This window comes from Prunus mume, linkage group LG1 (assembly GCF_029339155.1).
Source record: "Prunus mume cultivar Tortuosa linkage group LG1, ASM2933915v1, whole genome shotgun sequence".
Classification (NCBI taxonomy): Eukaryota; Viridiplantae; Streptophyta; class Magnoliopsida; order Rosales; family Rosaceae; genus Prunus; species Prunus mume.
In genome coordinates this window covers 10,955,018-10,969,926 of record NC_142698.1, presented here as the reverse complement: position 1 = coordinate 10,969,926, position 14,909 = coordinate 10,955,018, and the positions used below count along the sequence as shown (strand labels likewise).

At 39.9% G+C, this 14,909-nt stretch overlaps 4 protein-coding genes across 4 annotated transcripts; all 4 read right to left on the bottom strand.

The window, feature by feature from the left end:
* Positions 1-1,115: 1,115 nt before the first annotated feature.
* On the bottom strand, positions 1,116-2,577 carry LOC103335724 (uncharacterized). The gene has a single exon (XM_008238756.3). It carries the CDS (start codon positions 2,293-2,295, stop codon positions 1,297-1,299), a length of 999 nt encoding a protein of 332 aa, XP_008236978.2. The 5' UTR covers positions 2,296-2,577; the 3' UTR covers positions 1,116-1,296.
* Positions 2,578-3,610: 1,033 nt separating this feature from the next.
* On the bottom strand, positions 3,611-7,141 carry LOC103336065 (uncharacterized). The gene is made up of 4 exons (XM_016794485.2): positions 6,447-7,141; positions 5,457-5,961; positions 4,934-5,145; positions 3,611-4,833 (listed from the first exon to the last, which is right to left on the bottom strand). Exons 1-4 carry the CDS (start codon positions 6,510-6,512, stop codon positions 3,850-3,852), a joined length of 1,767 nt encoding a protein of 588 aa, XP_016649971.2. The 5' UTR covers positions 6,513-7,141; the 3' UTR covers positions 3,611-3,849.
* A 124-nt stretch (positions 7,142-7,265) lies between these two features.
* Positions 7,266-9,817, bottom strand: LOC103335706 (tubulin alpha chain-like). The gene is made up of 4 exons (XM_008238736.3): positions 9,557-9,817; positions 8,602-8,836; positions 8,149-8,519; positions 7,266-8,054 (listed from the first exon to the last, which is right to left on the bottom strand). Exons 1-4 carry the CDS (start codon positions 9,647-9,649, stop codon positions 7,398-7,400), a joined length of 1,356 nt encoding a protein of 451 aa, XP_008236958.1. The 5' UTR covers positions 9,650-9,817; the 3' UTR covers positions 7,266-7,397.
* A 2,694-nt stretch (positions 9,818-12,511) lies between these two features.
* LOC148921011 (uncharacterized) lies at positions 12,512-13,960 on the bottom strand. The gene is made up of 2 exons (XM_089047683.1): positions 13,219-13,960; positions 12,512-12,978 (listed from the first exon to the last, which is right to left on the bottom strand). The coding sequence occupies exons 1-2, from the start codon at positions 13,958-13,960 to the stop codon at positions 12,512-12,514; spliced, it is 1,209 nt and encodes a 402-aa protein (XP_088903809.1).
* Between the last annotated feature and the right edge of the window lie 949 nt (positions 13,961-14,909).

Here is a 14,909-nt window from a genome sequence, read left to right as displayed (position 1 = left end):
CTTGTATTCTACAATAAAATGGAGAAAATAACATATAGGAGATTAACAGATATTAGCCAAGAAGTCTGTCTATTCCCAAGTGGTGTTGAGTGCCATGGCTATCAACCAAGCAGACTACGAAGATGTCCCTCTTGTTGGGTACAAAGGCCGCCATCATCTTTGATCGCGCGCAGGTTATAGTTGATGGTCTTCCAATTTCACCAAAGCTGATGTTTATTAGTTTACGTTTACTTGGTTTGTGTTTCTATTAAGGGTGGGTACAATCCGATTCTCACTCCAAACAGGAATCGGCACTATTCATCCAGTTTGATTTTGACGAAAAATATATATGGTTCGGTGCAGTCCGGTTTCCTCATAAGCCAGTTCAGTTTTTATTTTTTGGATGAAATTTTGATTTTGATTTTGATTTTTTTGGGTACAAAACCCAACTTAAATTTTATTTTTTGGCTGAAAAATTCACAAATTACTCAATTTTATGCAAAGGGAGATGATTGAGCCTAAAAAAGAGAGGCGATTTGGAGTTGGGCTTAGAGAAAGATTAGTTATGGACTTAGAAATTTAGCATTGGGGTTAAATATTTTATTAAAAACTTAAAAAAATACATAGCCAGTCCGGTTCTACATAGTATGGTTCTTTCACTATAAGAATCGTACCCGAAATATTTTTTTCCCCTTTTTTATGTCCAATTTTGCTCAGTTCTCCTGTTTGAATGCCCACCTCTAGTTTATGTACTATTTCTCTTCTTTGATTTGCAATCCAAAATATGGCTGGAAGAATACGTTTGGTCGAATGGAATGTAACTTCTTTTGAAAAATTATCATCAAATTTACTCTTTAATTAAAAATAAATAAAATAAGATAATAGGACACCGTGTTAGGTTTAACCGATGAACGGTGGAGATGACTCTTGAATATAAAAACATATAAATTTTAACTAAATATAACAAATATGATTGGGTGTATGACATGGATTGCTGTCATTTGGAACATCAATTGATTTACTTAGCAAAAGAGTTGTTGCATGTAGCGCTACTGATATTAACAAATGTATAACGTATATAAAATGTTATATGAATATTTTGAATCTTTAAAAACAAGTATGTGTCACATCAAGACTTGAATTTGAACTACGACTTAAAGCATAGTAAGTGCATTAATCATTGAATAATTAAATTTTAATCCTAACTCAATAGGATAAATGTAATGAAAATGATCATTTATACTTGATGTATGGTCTAAGTAATTGTAATTTGAATCCGATAATTCAAATATAAATCGGACTCGAATATGATATAGACTATAGGTGAATATAATATGATGATGGATCTACTAGCGAGTTATCGCTTAAGCACTCGTCCTCAAGACCAAGACAGCCAACAATATCTTCCCTTGTCCAACCCCCACGCAACAACACCATAGACAGAAAACTCACGCGCCACCTCACACTTGTCTCATCCTCACTGTCCCCCATCACATGGGGCCCGCTCTTCTCAATCTTCCCATCACAGCCGTCCATCATCATCATCTCCCTAACCTCCTCCTCCGCCCAACCGCCCTTCCTCAACCTCCAAAACACCTCCTCCAAACACCCACCCAAGCACTCATCCCCACTCCACCACCGACGCGTCTCCCCACGCGCCACCACCTCGCTCCAAAAATCAATCCACCTAGTCGTCTTGGGGGCCCACAAGGGCACGTGTGCGAACCCAAACTCTTGACAAAAAAACCGGGTGACGTCACAGCTCAGAACAGTTACGTTCTCCGCGTCAACGTACAAAACCGGATTTCCCGCCACGCCCGGCCTCGACGGAACATAGCAGTTCCGGTGCACCGGCACGAGAACCGGCGCTTTCTCCAGCAGTTGCTTGGCCACGTCAGCATGATCGTGATCGCCTGGAGGGGGCTTGGGGCCCCACGACTGGCACCAGAAGCTTCCGCCAGAGACTCGGCGGAGGAGGCTGAAGGACGGGAGGCTGAGGAGGATGCGGAGCTGCTGGAGGGAGGAGGAACGCCAGTTGGGGAAGGTGGGGCCCACGGGGAGGCCTTCCTGGAGAATGGCGCGGAGGTCGGGCGGGAAGGCGAAGTCGAAGGTGGCTTCGATGGAGGCGAGCTCTAGGTCGGTAAGGCCTTGCTCGACTGGGATGTTGAGAGGTGAAGATTTGAGGTGGTTTATGAGGGACTTGGCGTAGGCGGCGAAGGAGAAGCAGACGAGGGGCTTTTTGGTAGTTGTGGTCACTGTGGAGTTGGGTTTTGGGGGCTTGCTGTGGGTGTGGTTGTTGTTTGTTGTTGGTGCCATTAAATTGAGATAATATTTTGATGGCGGTGATGAAGATCTGAGATGGGTTTTTTTATTATTATTATTTTGATTTTAGTTTAATTTGACCTGGTTTGGTGGTCCAGGTTGGGAAGAAGAAGAAGAAGGTGGGAAAGATGCATTTGTGATGACCAACTGTTTGACGAAAGAGGCAGAGGAGGAGGAAGGAAGCGAATAAAATCCGTGTGAGAAAAGGCGAAGAACATAACAAGTGAAAATGAGAGAGTTTTTGTCATAAAAAAAGAGAGAGAGAGTTTTGACAGTTCTTGGCAGAATATATATCAGAATCAGGACTCACGTGTTAGTTTCGTCGACATTCTTTATGTAATGCAAAATCATTTCTTCTGTATGTGCATACAGAATAACTTGAGCGACTATCGGTAGCACATCTCGTTCGAATTATAATTTTCATGACTACAGAATTTAATCTAATCAACGTAAATCTAATTAATCTATCCAAATTAATCCAATTCAAATAGCTTTGTTATTTACTTTTGTAGAGTGAATTGCATCTCCAATTTGTTACTTTTCCTGCTTCTTTGGTTCCCTAGATAAAACTATAAAGTTAGTAAGCAATCTAAGGGTAGATTTTGATGGAATGGTTTGGATGTTGACAACAAGGCTATATTAGTTAAGGAAATAAATCATCAAGCACTGAATACAATGTATTTAAATTGAATTTGAGATAACCACATGCAATGTAACATTTTGAATCAGTTAAAATGAGTAAATACAATGGACCATTTGAAATCCACTTGTTTTACTTTTAAATGTAACAAAAGTTGAATACGAGTTGGTCCTCCCGCTAGATTGATGTTGTTGACCTCACCCTAGTTTCCACTCAACTAAGTTCGAGATGTGAATCTTGTTTTCTCTGACGACGTGAACGAATACTATGCTCCCTCGTTTTATATTCGTTTTGAATACCATCTAGAATGCTGGACCTTAACACGTAGATACGACGTATTTGCATTTGTTGTATCATACGGCAATATCAACTTTCTCTTATTCTATGTATAATGTGCACACATCAAAAGAATACTCCTGTATATATGCAAAACAAAGGCTTATCAGCCATGACGTGCACTGTGCACAATCCACAGTTTCTTTAAAACCCAGCGTCGGGCCAAGTAATGTTTGTCTCTCCCTCCTTTAACCAAGCAAATGTTGTCAGGGACAATAATGCATGTTCTAATTCATTCTTTATCACATATAATTCATGTATGATGTATATATTGCATTTCTGTAATAAAGAATAGCCTGTAATAGAGAATTGATGAAGAAAGACAACAGGGAGTTTCATAACAGAACTGAATGCCTGAATTAGATAGAGCTCCACATATACTTTGGCAGACTTCAATCTCTAGTTTTATAGATTTTCCATGATTAAATCATCCTGCTCCCCTAGCTACAAAATTTGGGCTAACATTTCTCTGCTTAGAAAGCAAGCCCTGTTGAGCAGAATTTTTCATCATCGTCCACTACATCAAAAGTCAATCATAACAAAGTCTTGATGCAGACAAGTGAAAGTAAATTCTATGACCAGTTAGGGCTAGTTCCTTCTCTACTACCATCCATGTTGTGGGCACTCTCATCTTTTTTTCGAGCAATTTCTTCTCCTCCTGAGCTGGAATCATCTCCCATAATTTCATCATTGTCGTCCTTGCCTGATCCTAATACAGCATCTTCCAGCTTTTCAGAAGCATCCTCTTCACTTACGAAGCTCCATCCAGGAATGATCTTTCCTCCTCTTCTGATAACACTACCACTGCTGTAGAAACCCTGGGAGCCTATATTTACCTCGTTTCTATCAGGTTCGGAGGAAATGCTAGAAGGCCACCCAATACTTGCAGTACCAATGGCACCCATATGAAGGGCCAAATTGGTTTTGGTGCTTGTCCCGTTAGTTTGCTGAGAAGTGATGGAGTTGTTAGTTCTTAAGTAGTTACCCTTGTCATCATTACCTTTCATTTCTGAAGAGGCAGTATGCCCAATTCCATACATTTGGACATTGGGAAGGTCCTGCTGAAATTGATAGTGGAATTCAGGCATCACTGAATTGCTTCCGATAACCTCCAAGCTGCCACCAGAATGTGCGACAACATTTGAGATATTGTTTCCCTGCTCAGCAGCAGCTGTGGAGTGATATGCTTTCTCTTTATTTTCTACCTTGTTGAGGATAACCTTCTCAAAAACATGTGGTTTCATCTCAAACTGATGAATCTTGCATGCTGCAGGTTTTCTACCTCGAGTTCGGCGATGAGACTCACCAGGAGAAGGTAATGCGTCAACTGAAGCAACTGACCTCTTTGGTCTTCCTCTTTTTGATGGTTGTCCAGATAAAACAGCCCCACTAACTTGAGCAGTGGGCTCTTCCGCTGCCGGTTTCAGAGAAGGCACTTCTGCTGCCAGTTTCAGAGAAGACACTTCTGCTTCAAGCCTCACCAAGCTATTTTTGTAATCCATTATTTCTGATTGCAAGTGATTAATTACATTCCATAGCTGGACATTTTCTGCAGACTATAACCTCAAAACCAGAAAAAACTCGGTTTATAATCATATTGACTAAATCACAAACTTATATTAAACAGGTTTAAGGAAAAAAGAAAAAGATTTGTACTTGAGCATCCCAAAGTTGCTGGTGCTTCTGAGAAAGTTTAGTTGGTGGCCTGATAATTCCTTTTTGAAAGGATTGTCCAAGGGATGTGGTGCAACTAGGCGGTAATGCAGGTGGTGAAGTAAAGTAGCCTCCTGGAAAAGCATATGTGCATAGAGGCTGTTGTGCCTGACCCTGACCCTGACCCTGACCCCACCAAGATGGATCACAAGGACCTGTGAACAGGAAAGCTCAACCGTTGTAGGACTCAAATTTTAAGTTGTGGTTTGATATCTTTAAATATCAAACTGGAAAGTGTGTAAGCAAACTGGAATTATGCATTAAAAAAAATTTGTCATGTGTATTGCATAGTTACTAAAGCTGTCACCACCTTCAACTACTAGTCAAGAATGGCTTGATTATTTATCCAATACCACATTGAAGATTATTATGTTTCAGATCAATCAGTTAAGCAAGATAAGATCATAACGTCCAAAAGAAGTATGTTACAATGCATAACACAGAATAACAAAAGTTTTGTGTATACCTGGAAAGCCCGGATATGGGTACCCAACAGGGTAACAGAAATTAGGAACTTGAGCTTGATTTGTTGTTGAAGTTCCACCTCCAACAGCTGCAGGAGTTTGCCAACTAGTATCAGTAGCTCCGAAAGCAATGAATGACGGAAAAGTTGCCGGTGCATTCAATCCAGGCAACGTGTAACCAGCTCGCTGGGGTAGCCATAAGGGAGCAGCTGATTGGGAATAATTGCTTGGTGGCAGGCCTTGTGGGACCTGATGATTAGAGGCATTCTGTTGTAGATGTGGAAATTGTGGCCATTGGTTTATAACTCCAGGCAACGGCGCTTGAGTTGCAATAAAGGGTCTAGGCACGAAAGGGGATTGTTCCACTCCATGCTGAGGCGTGTACGGCCATTGAAGAGTTGATGGGTATTGGTGATTTAGGGACGGTGCATTGCCGTTTGAAGGACTATCAGTTTTTGTACTCTCTGTAAAAAGTGTCACATTGGGCTGGCTTTGGTCCTCCTTGCTCTGTTCATAAACAGATTCACCATGTTAAGTTGTAGAAAATGAATTTCTATTTCTGATAGTGTAATTCTTGTTCTTCTAAGTTTATAGTTTTGGTATCTCAAAGCATAACATCATAGAGCACATTTGATCATCCAAAAAGTGAAAGGAAATAGCTCAAATCTCTCAAGATCTCTTAGACAATGGAAGCTACTAAACAATGTCAATTACAAATTAACAAAAAACAAAAACAGAAGAAAAAGAAAGCTGCTCCACATAAATAATTCTATATGGGTTACTCTCATTTGCAGTAGATAACCTAAACCCTAAACCCAGACAGAAGACAACAATTTTCGGTGTTATTCTTACTTAGGGAAAATGAACTCTACAAAGTTAGAGAGTGAAAAGAAAGAGTTGGCAGTATAAAGAGTTTGGATTGAACCCAAAATAGAAAGGGTTTTGACAAAAGCTAGGACTGAAAAATGAGAATGATGAAGAGGGTTTCATACCAAAATGTCATTTGCCTCTGGTTGTTGACCGGTGGCGCAAGCAACTCTGTGGTCCTTCTTCTCCATGGCCTTCAAAGAAACAGTCTTTGTTTATTTGTTTTTACATTTAAAGGACACTCTGTGTCTTTGAGATTCTCAGAAGTCAGAAACTTCCCTACAGCAGCTAAAATATATGCAAGAAAGGCAAATAAAAAGTGCCCGAATGTCTTCAACCCCTAGAGAGAGAATATTGTGTGGAGGAATTTTTCACAGCCTTTTTCTGCTTCCTGTTCTGGTTCCAGTCTCCAGACTTGTCCTATTGTATATTGGACCAATTTTTATTTTTATTTTTTTGCCCCAAATTAATACAATAATTATGCTCTGCACAAAAAATAAATTAAAAAAGATAAAAACCATTTGAGCAGCATTGGAAACCAGCAGGAGAGCAGAGAGCCGCAGTTTAAGACTTCCCTGTACTGTCATTGACAATTAAATTCAGAAATTATGGAACGAGAAAGTGGCAAGTTATAGAAAATGTCGCCGTTTCAAGAAGGAATAACAGAGCTCGTCATTATCAATGAGTATTTGATTTACGATATTCAATTTCCCAAGAGTACCCATAGAGAAAAAAAAATCAAACACTGAAAGAATTGTGAGTCCAAATAATAGGAAAGTAAAATTTTAGTGCATGGAAGACCACCCCTCTAAAATCCTGCTCTGGTCAAATACAACCTTTTCCAATGTCTCCTCTGATTATGTACCTGCACGTGTGCACTCAAAAGAAAACAACAATAAACAAATGTATAGGTAAATTGATTAAGGTTTTGGAATTCTTCTGGCTTCAATCAAATCTCTTGTTAAACAACATTCATATCATTGAGAAGTCTTTAGTTCAGGAACAAAGAAAACCAGATCAAAGTTACTACATGCTTTTGAAAGCAAAATGATACCACTAATATCGTTTAAATTGTCTCAGTAGTCGTCTCCCTCATCACCGTCTTCGCCCTCGTCAGCCTCGGCACCGACCTCCTCATAGTCCTTCTCCAGCGCAGCAAGATCCTCACGGGCTTCAGAAAACTCACCTTCCTCCATGCCCTCGCCCACGTACCAGTGAACAAATGCCCTCTTGGCATACATGAGATCGAACTTGTGGTCAATGCGCGAGAACACTTCAGCCACGCTGGTGGAGTTTGAGATCATGCACACTGCCCTCTGAACCTTGGCAAGATCGCCACCTGGAACAACAGTTGGGGGCTGGTAGTTAATACCGCATTTGAATCCAGTTGGGCACCAGTCGACGAATTGGATAGTGCGCTTGGTCTTGATGGTGGCCACAGCTGCATTGACATCCTTGGGCACCACATCCCCTCTGTACATCAGACAGCAGGCCATGTATTTCCCATGGCGTGGGTCGCACTTAGCCATCATCGATGAAGGCTCGAATGCGCTGTTGGTGATCTCTGCAACTGAAAGCTGCTCGTGATAGGCCTTCTCAGCTGAGATAACAGGAGCATAGGATGAAAGCATGAAATGGATCCTGGGGTATGGCACAAGATTAGTCTGGAACTCTGTTACATCCACATTCAAGGCACCATCGAACCTCAGGGATGCAGTCAGGGATGATATCACCTAGAACACAAAGCAGAAGAAAATTAGTATACATGATCCTTCAATGAGAGAAACAAAAAGTGGTGAGTTACAAAAAGTAAAATATGAACAATACCTGAGAAACCAAGCGGTTAAGGTTGGTATAGGTAGGACGCTCAATGTCAAGGGAGCGCCTGCATATGTCATAAATAGCCTCGTTATCCAGCAGCACAGCAACATCAGTGTGTTCCAAGAGGGAGTGGGTCGACAGGACACTGTTGTAGGGCTCAACAACAGAGGTTGAAACCTGTGGAGAGGGGTAGACAGTGAACCCCAGCTTGGACTTCTTGCCATAGTCCACTGACAGACGTTCCAGTAGAAGGGAGCCAAGACCTGAACCAGTGCCTCCGCCCACAGCATTGAAAACCAGGAACCCTTGGAGGCCAGTGCAGTTGTCAGCAAGCTTTCGGATGCGGTCCAGGCACAGATCAACAATCTCTTTCCCAACTGATAAAAACAAAGAAATGTAAGCTGCTTGCCAAAGAAAATTACAGATCACAAATCACAACAAAAGGGGTTAAATAGTTACTGGTATAGTGGCCACGAGCAAAGTTATTGGCTGCATCTTCCTTGCCGCTGATGAGCTGTTCAGGGTGGAAGAGTTGGCGGTATGTCCCAGTCCTGACTTCATCAATGACAGTGGGCTCCAAATCTACAAAAACAGCACGAGGAACATGCTTCCCAGCACCAGTCTCACTGAAGAAGGTGTTGAAAGCATCATCACCTCCCCCAATGGTCTTATCACTTGGCATCTGGCCATCAGGCTGTGGAAGACATTAAATTTAGAACATCATATCAGGATTACAAACCAAATGACATCCATCAAAACTGGATCATCAGACCATGTTCTTAATAGTGATTATAAAATGCACAACAATTCTAATACTTAGAGCTAAAACTACATACACAGTAAAAGATTATAGCTGATTCAAAACTACTAACCTTGAACAATTTTACCAGATGTAAACAAGCATTTCAGAATCCAAAGAGTCCACACAAATTCTCATGTCTCATAAAGCTTTATAAAAATAAAAATTAATGCAAATCCACGTCTAAAATAAAATAACAAACATAATTTAAACAAAAAGAAAAGCACCAACAGCATGTTGTAATTCAATATAAATTACTAGATCTAATACATTGCCTATACATGCAACATATTTAAACAGAACCTAACAGATCTAGTCAAAATAAAAGGGAACAAGCAATGCTTATGATTGTCTATCATATAAACCAAGAGAAATTGCAGATCCGGTCCACAAATTACAAATAATCGAACAGGATCAAGTAAAATTAGCCATTCATTTCGTAAATCCACACCAAAGAGCCATAGAGAAGCCTAGAAACCCTGGATCCAGCGTAAATTGAAGAAAATGAAGCAAATCTAGCCAGAATGAGGCAAATTGGAGAAAGATAAGGTCCAAGATCTAGCAGAATCCCAAATAAATCGTACAAGAAATGAGAGAAAAAGAAGAGATACGTACATGGATTCCATGCTCGAGACAGTAAAGCTCCCAGCAAGCATTGCCGACCTGAATACCAGCCTGACCGATGTGAATGGAGATGCACTCTCTCATTTTCGCTAAGAGAAAGAAAACCCTTGAAAGCTAAGAAGAGGAGGTGAAAATGGAAGTAACAGAGAGACTGAGAAAAAGAGAACGGGCGTTTATTAAGACGCCAAAGGTGGAAGACAAGGCAATGTGGGTCTGGTTTTCCGCTGTGTTGGGGTTTTTATAATTGGGGACGAGGGGAATTGGAGCGGGAAGGGGATTTTAACCGCGGTTAGTTTACACGGGGAGGTGAATGCTTTTTTCCCTGCTGGTTTTTATTTTTTATTTTTTGGTGACGAAATTTACCTGCTGGTATTGGCTGTTGTTGCAGTTGCACAGCCTTTTTTTTCTTTTAACTGCTCCAGAATTAACCGCGTCGCTTGTTTCACGGGAACGGTTCGCTTTTTTATAATTTCAAATTTTGAATGAGTTTGTGAGATGAAGACGATGGCGTTTTACCTCTGCATAATGCACGTGCTTCCATGTGCTTCGAAAATAAAAGGGAAAAAGCGAAAAGTAAAACATTAGCCGGACACTCTAATCTAATGTGTTAATTTTTGGGGAAGCCTACTGTGCAACAAAAAGAGAGAAGATTATCTATCTGTGTATATAAAGCAAAATGCGGATAATAGTGAAATATTTAAAATATCAAAAAATGTTCTTAGTTAATTTAAATTTTAAGAATTGAAATTATTAATTAAATGAGGATAATATAGTAAATTTATATTTTTATCATATTAAAAAATTAAAATTAAAAACAAAATCAAATAATATGTCATACTATTATGGAACATAATTATCCATATTATCTTTTCTTAATTCTAAAAATATAATAAAAAATAAAACCAATTGGCACATGGGTGAAAATGTACCAAGGGGCTAGTACATACAAAAGTAGGTTTTATATCCCCGACATTAGCCAGACCTAGAGGTGTACAAAATTCAATCCAATTCATCCAAATTGACTAATCCAATTCAATGTAATTCAATTTCAATCAGTTTTGATGATTTGATGGATTGGATTGGATCCGTAATTTTGAAAATCGACATGATTGGACCGGATAAAAAATTTGCTCATGAGAATCCAATCCAATTCAATTAGTTTTATCTTTATTTTGCTCTTATAGGTATTTATAGTTGAAAAGTTATGAATATTTTAAGTCATTTAATGGAGTTTTGTTTAATGTATTATATAATCAAAATAATTTTCTCTAGTATTTCATTTATATTTTACATTTACGTCTATTAATATGTCTGGTTAGATTAAACCTAAAAATAAATGTTTAATATTTCATTAGTCTTTTTCCATTAACAAAAGCAATCATTCAATCCAATATCAATTGGATCAGATTGGATTGGATTGGATTTAAACATCTAATATGATCGGATTAGATTGAAAAAATAACAATCCAATCTATATTGGATTATATGCGAATTGACTAAATTGTATTGGTTTCAAACTGATGTACACCCCTAGCCAAACCTAATGTGTTAGTTTCAATGGTTATCACTACTAGAAATTTGGGCAATAAGGACTCTTTTTTAGAGACTGATAGACAAACAATCCTTAAAAACAGCTATTTGGCATGGAACTTTATTAAACCGTCCCTATAAACATCAAGGGACACAAAACTGTTCCTTTTTTTTTTTTTTTTTTGGGGTCAGGAATTCAAGTTGTATTTTAAAAACCCCAAAACAGGGAATAGAGATACAAACAGAAAGCAAAGGCCATGAAGAGCCAATATAAAGCAAGAACAGTTAACAATACAGGGCCAAACATAGCTAGATTCCATCGGAGCCTAGAGCAACAGTCCTTACCCAACAAACTAGCTACTAAGAGGAATTAAAACTAACAGCAGGTGCAGCCTAAGGTGGACAAGGCAGACCATCAAAAGTTAGAACCCCAACGAGAGACAATGGTGGTCTATAGACCCAACTTTTCAATTCCATAGGTCTCTTACCTATCGACGCTACTGCATGAGCTGCACGATTTGCACTCCCAAGCACCCAGGCCCAGTCACCTCTTCGAAGCTTGAAACCACATCGTGAATTTCGTCAATAAAAGGAAGGACAGCTCAGGAGTTGTTACCCTGAATCCCAAAAATGCAATCAATTAACACCTTGCAATCTATCTCCATGAGTACTCTCAGACAACCCCTGTTTTTGGCAAGATGTAAAGCGAGAGCCGCTGCTGCTTCTACACTAAGTGATGAGGCACGTAATAGTAGGGAAGCAAGACCTCCACACCATTCACCAGAGGAATTGTGAGACACAATGCCGATGCTGCCCCTCCTCGTGCCAGGAGACCAAGAACCATCCAAGTTGAATTTTACATAGTTTGGGATTGGCTTTGGACATGAGGGACAAGAGAAAGGTTCCCTCTTGCTTCAAACTTAGAGACAAAATATTGAGTAGAAAGTGAATAATAGTTGAAGGAGAAGAAAATGTATGAGGATTTGGTGTTTAAAGTGAAGAGTATTTATTGGTATTTATAGAAAGAAAAAAAAATTCATTAATTTTTGGGTATTTTTTTTAAAAAAAATTCTAATTTCTTCATAATTTTATTGCAAAAAAATTGGCTACAGTTGGATTATAGGACAAAAAGCGATCGGAATGCCCAGAGGACGCCATGTGGCTGCTAGCCGTTGGTGGAAACTCAGGCGCTTGCATTCAAATTTTTACCGTTGGCGCGGGCAAATTTGAACCAGGGCTGACACCAGCCTGGCGTCAGCGATGACGTCACCGAAAACTCGGGCTGGAGCTCGGGCTAGCCTTTCCTTTGGGCCAGCCCTGTCCGGAAGGACCCACAGCCTGCCCGGGCTAGACAAGCCCACTGAAAACGATTTTTGGGCTCCCCCTCCCCCCCAAGCCCTAACCGCTGGAACCGCTCTAAGAGTTGTTACAGAGGCCAATTGGCCTAAACTGATTTGTGTTCTCTTGCGCTTGGACTTTAGGAATCAGAGCAATAAAAGTCATGTTAAGGGCTTTCAAACGGCAACGACCATATTGAAGATTATTGGTGGTACCAGAGACAATGGGTTTAACAATATCCCAGAAGAATTTGTAGAACATTCCTGGGAAGCCGTCAGGGCTAGGTGCCTTGTCAGCTCCAAGTTGGTGCGTTGCAATTTTGATTTCCTCTTCAGTGAAATGGGCAAGAAGGGTGGCATTCATCTCTGAAGTGATGATGTTGTCCACATTACTGAGAATTTCAGACCAATCTTGAGGCCCAGAAGTAGTGAATAGATCCCGAAAGAAGTGGAAAAATTCATTCTTGATTGCATTTTCACCAACATGCCACTCACCCTTTGCATTTTGAATTTTTACCACTCGGTTTCTTTGTCTCCTTTGAATGGCTGAAATATGGAAAAAATTTGTATTGGCCTCGCCAGATTTGAGCCAAGATATTCTCGAGCGTTGCTTCCAATATTGCTCTGCCCAGCTCCAGAGTTTGTCAAGCACAATTTTGATATTTCTTTGCTGAGGGACACAGACATCTTTTATATTCTCATTTTGGAGCTGCTCAAGTTCCAAAGTCGACTCCTTTATTCAAGCGTTGCAATTAGGAAAGTGGACTTTGTTCCATTTTGTTAAACGGGTCTTGCAGTCATGCAGGTTGCGAATCCACTTGGCTTCGTTCTGAGCATGGCCTCCATTAGACCAACAAGCCTTGATAATATTCCCAAAACATTCCTCCTCATGCAGCCATCTCGCTTCGAAACGAAATATGTTGCCTTTGCTGCGACGAACAGGATTACTGGCAAGAAGAATAGGACAGTGATCAGATCCTATCTTAGTGCAGTGAGTGACACAGGTGCTTTGCCACGCTTCAAGCCATTCAGGGTTGGCTAGAGCTCGATCAAGTCTCTCTCTCAGAATTATGAGTCTTTCCCACGTGAAGCCTTGACCTTTAAACCCCAAATCCGTCAGATTACATGAGTTCATAAATTCAATCAGAAATCTTCTGCGGGAAACATTCCAACCGTTTCCCCCATCTTTTTCATGTTGCCATGAAACTTCATTCAAATCACCCATAACCATCCAGGGAATGTGATCTTTACGCAACCAGGCTTTCAATGTCTCCCAAAACTCCACTTTCTCATTGTTGTATGGAGTACCATAAACCCAAGTGCATCTTCCATAAAAAGAATCAGAAGGTACCTTTACCACTGCATCAATCCAATTCTTTGTTACATCTAAGAATTCAATCTCCACCGATGGTTTCCACCAAATGCAGAGATCACCTGCTATTCCAATAGGATCAACAGTCAAGCCCTTGTGAAAGACGCACTGTCTCCTCAGGTTCTTGATACCGTGGCTGCTCTGTTTTGTTTCCATAAGAAAAACCACAGAGGGATTTTTTGAATGAAGGATGTGAAATAGTGTTCTAGGTTTGACAAAACCAAGTACCGATTAGTTGAAATTAGGGGAAACCCCTTTAATTTTAGCTTGGGTACAAAGTGGCTATGGAGAAAAAGCACTCGGCTGTAAGTTTCAGTACCATTGTTTCTTTCTTCTTGGTCTTCTCTGTGTTTGTATCTGTCTGACTAAATTATTACAAGTAACCATAGAGTTTATACTCTGTGTGTGAGATTAACTAACTGACTACAGCCTAACTAAAACTAAGCATGTGCCTACTAACAACAATACTTACTAAGATCAGGTTGCTGAGAAACTTGTGGCAATATGCCCAGTTAAAGTATTTGATATTGAAGATATTGGCAAAGGTAAAGGATTTTTGTTTAATGGCATTTGTTCTCCAGCTGCTTTAGATACTAGACTGACAACGAAGAATTAGTCTAAAAATGACGCAATGCTGTAGGTTTGTCCCAATATATGGGTTTCAAAACTATTGTTATATTTGCACTTGCACAATTTGTTTGCCTTGTTTGTCATTTTCTGGAGTGGCTTGATTGATGATTTCACTGGTTAGCAAGGTAAAAAGAGGCTACTATAGCCAGTCCACGAGCTTGCACTCTGTAGGGAATGCAGAGAAGGGGAGGGGTGGGAGAATGCAATATCATTACGGAGTAAGAAGGATCATTTCATTTGCAAGTAATGTCCTCTGTAATCAAAGTTGGAATTATAAATTTCTCCTAGTTTCTCGTTATTGTAAGTGTCCCAGAAATGTAGCGCAAGTAATCGCTAATGTATGAAATTTGTGTTTCAATTATTTTATTTGTAAAAATCACTTGCTCAGGAGTGAAAAAGGGCGTCCATGCACGAGACAAATGGAGTCAAAAAAGAAAAAAATTCCACTACAGAAGTCGGTAAAAAAAAAAAAATG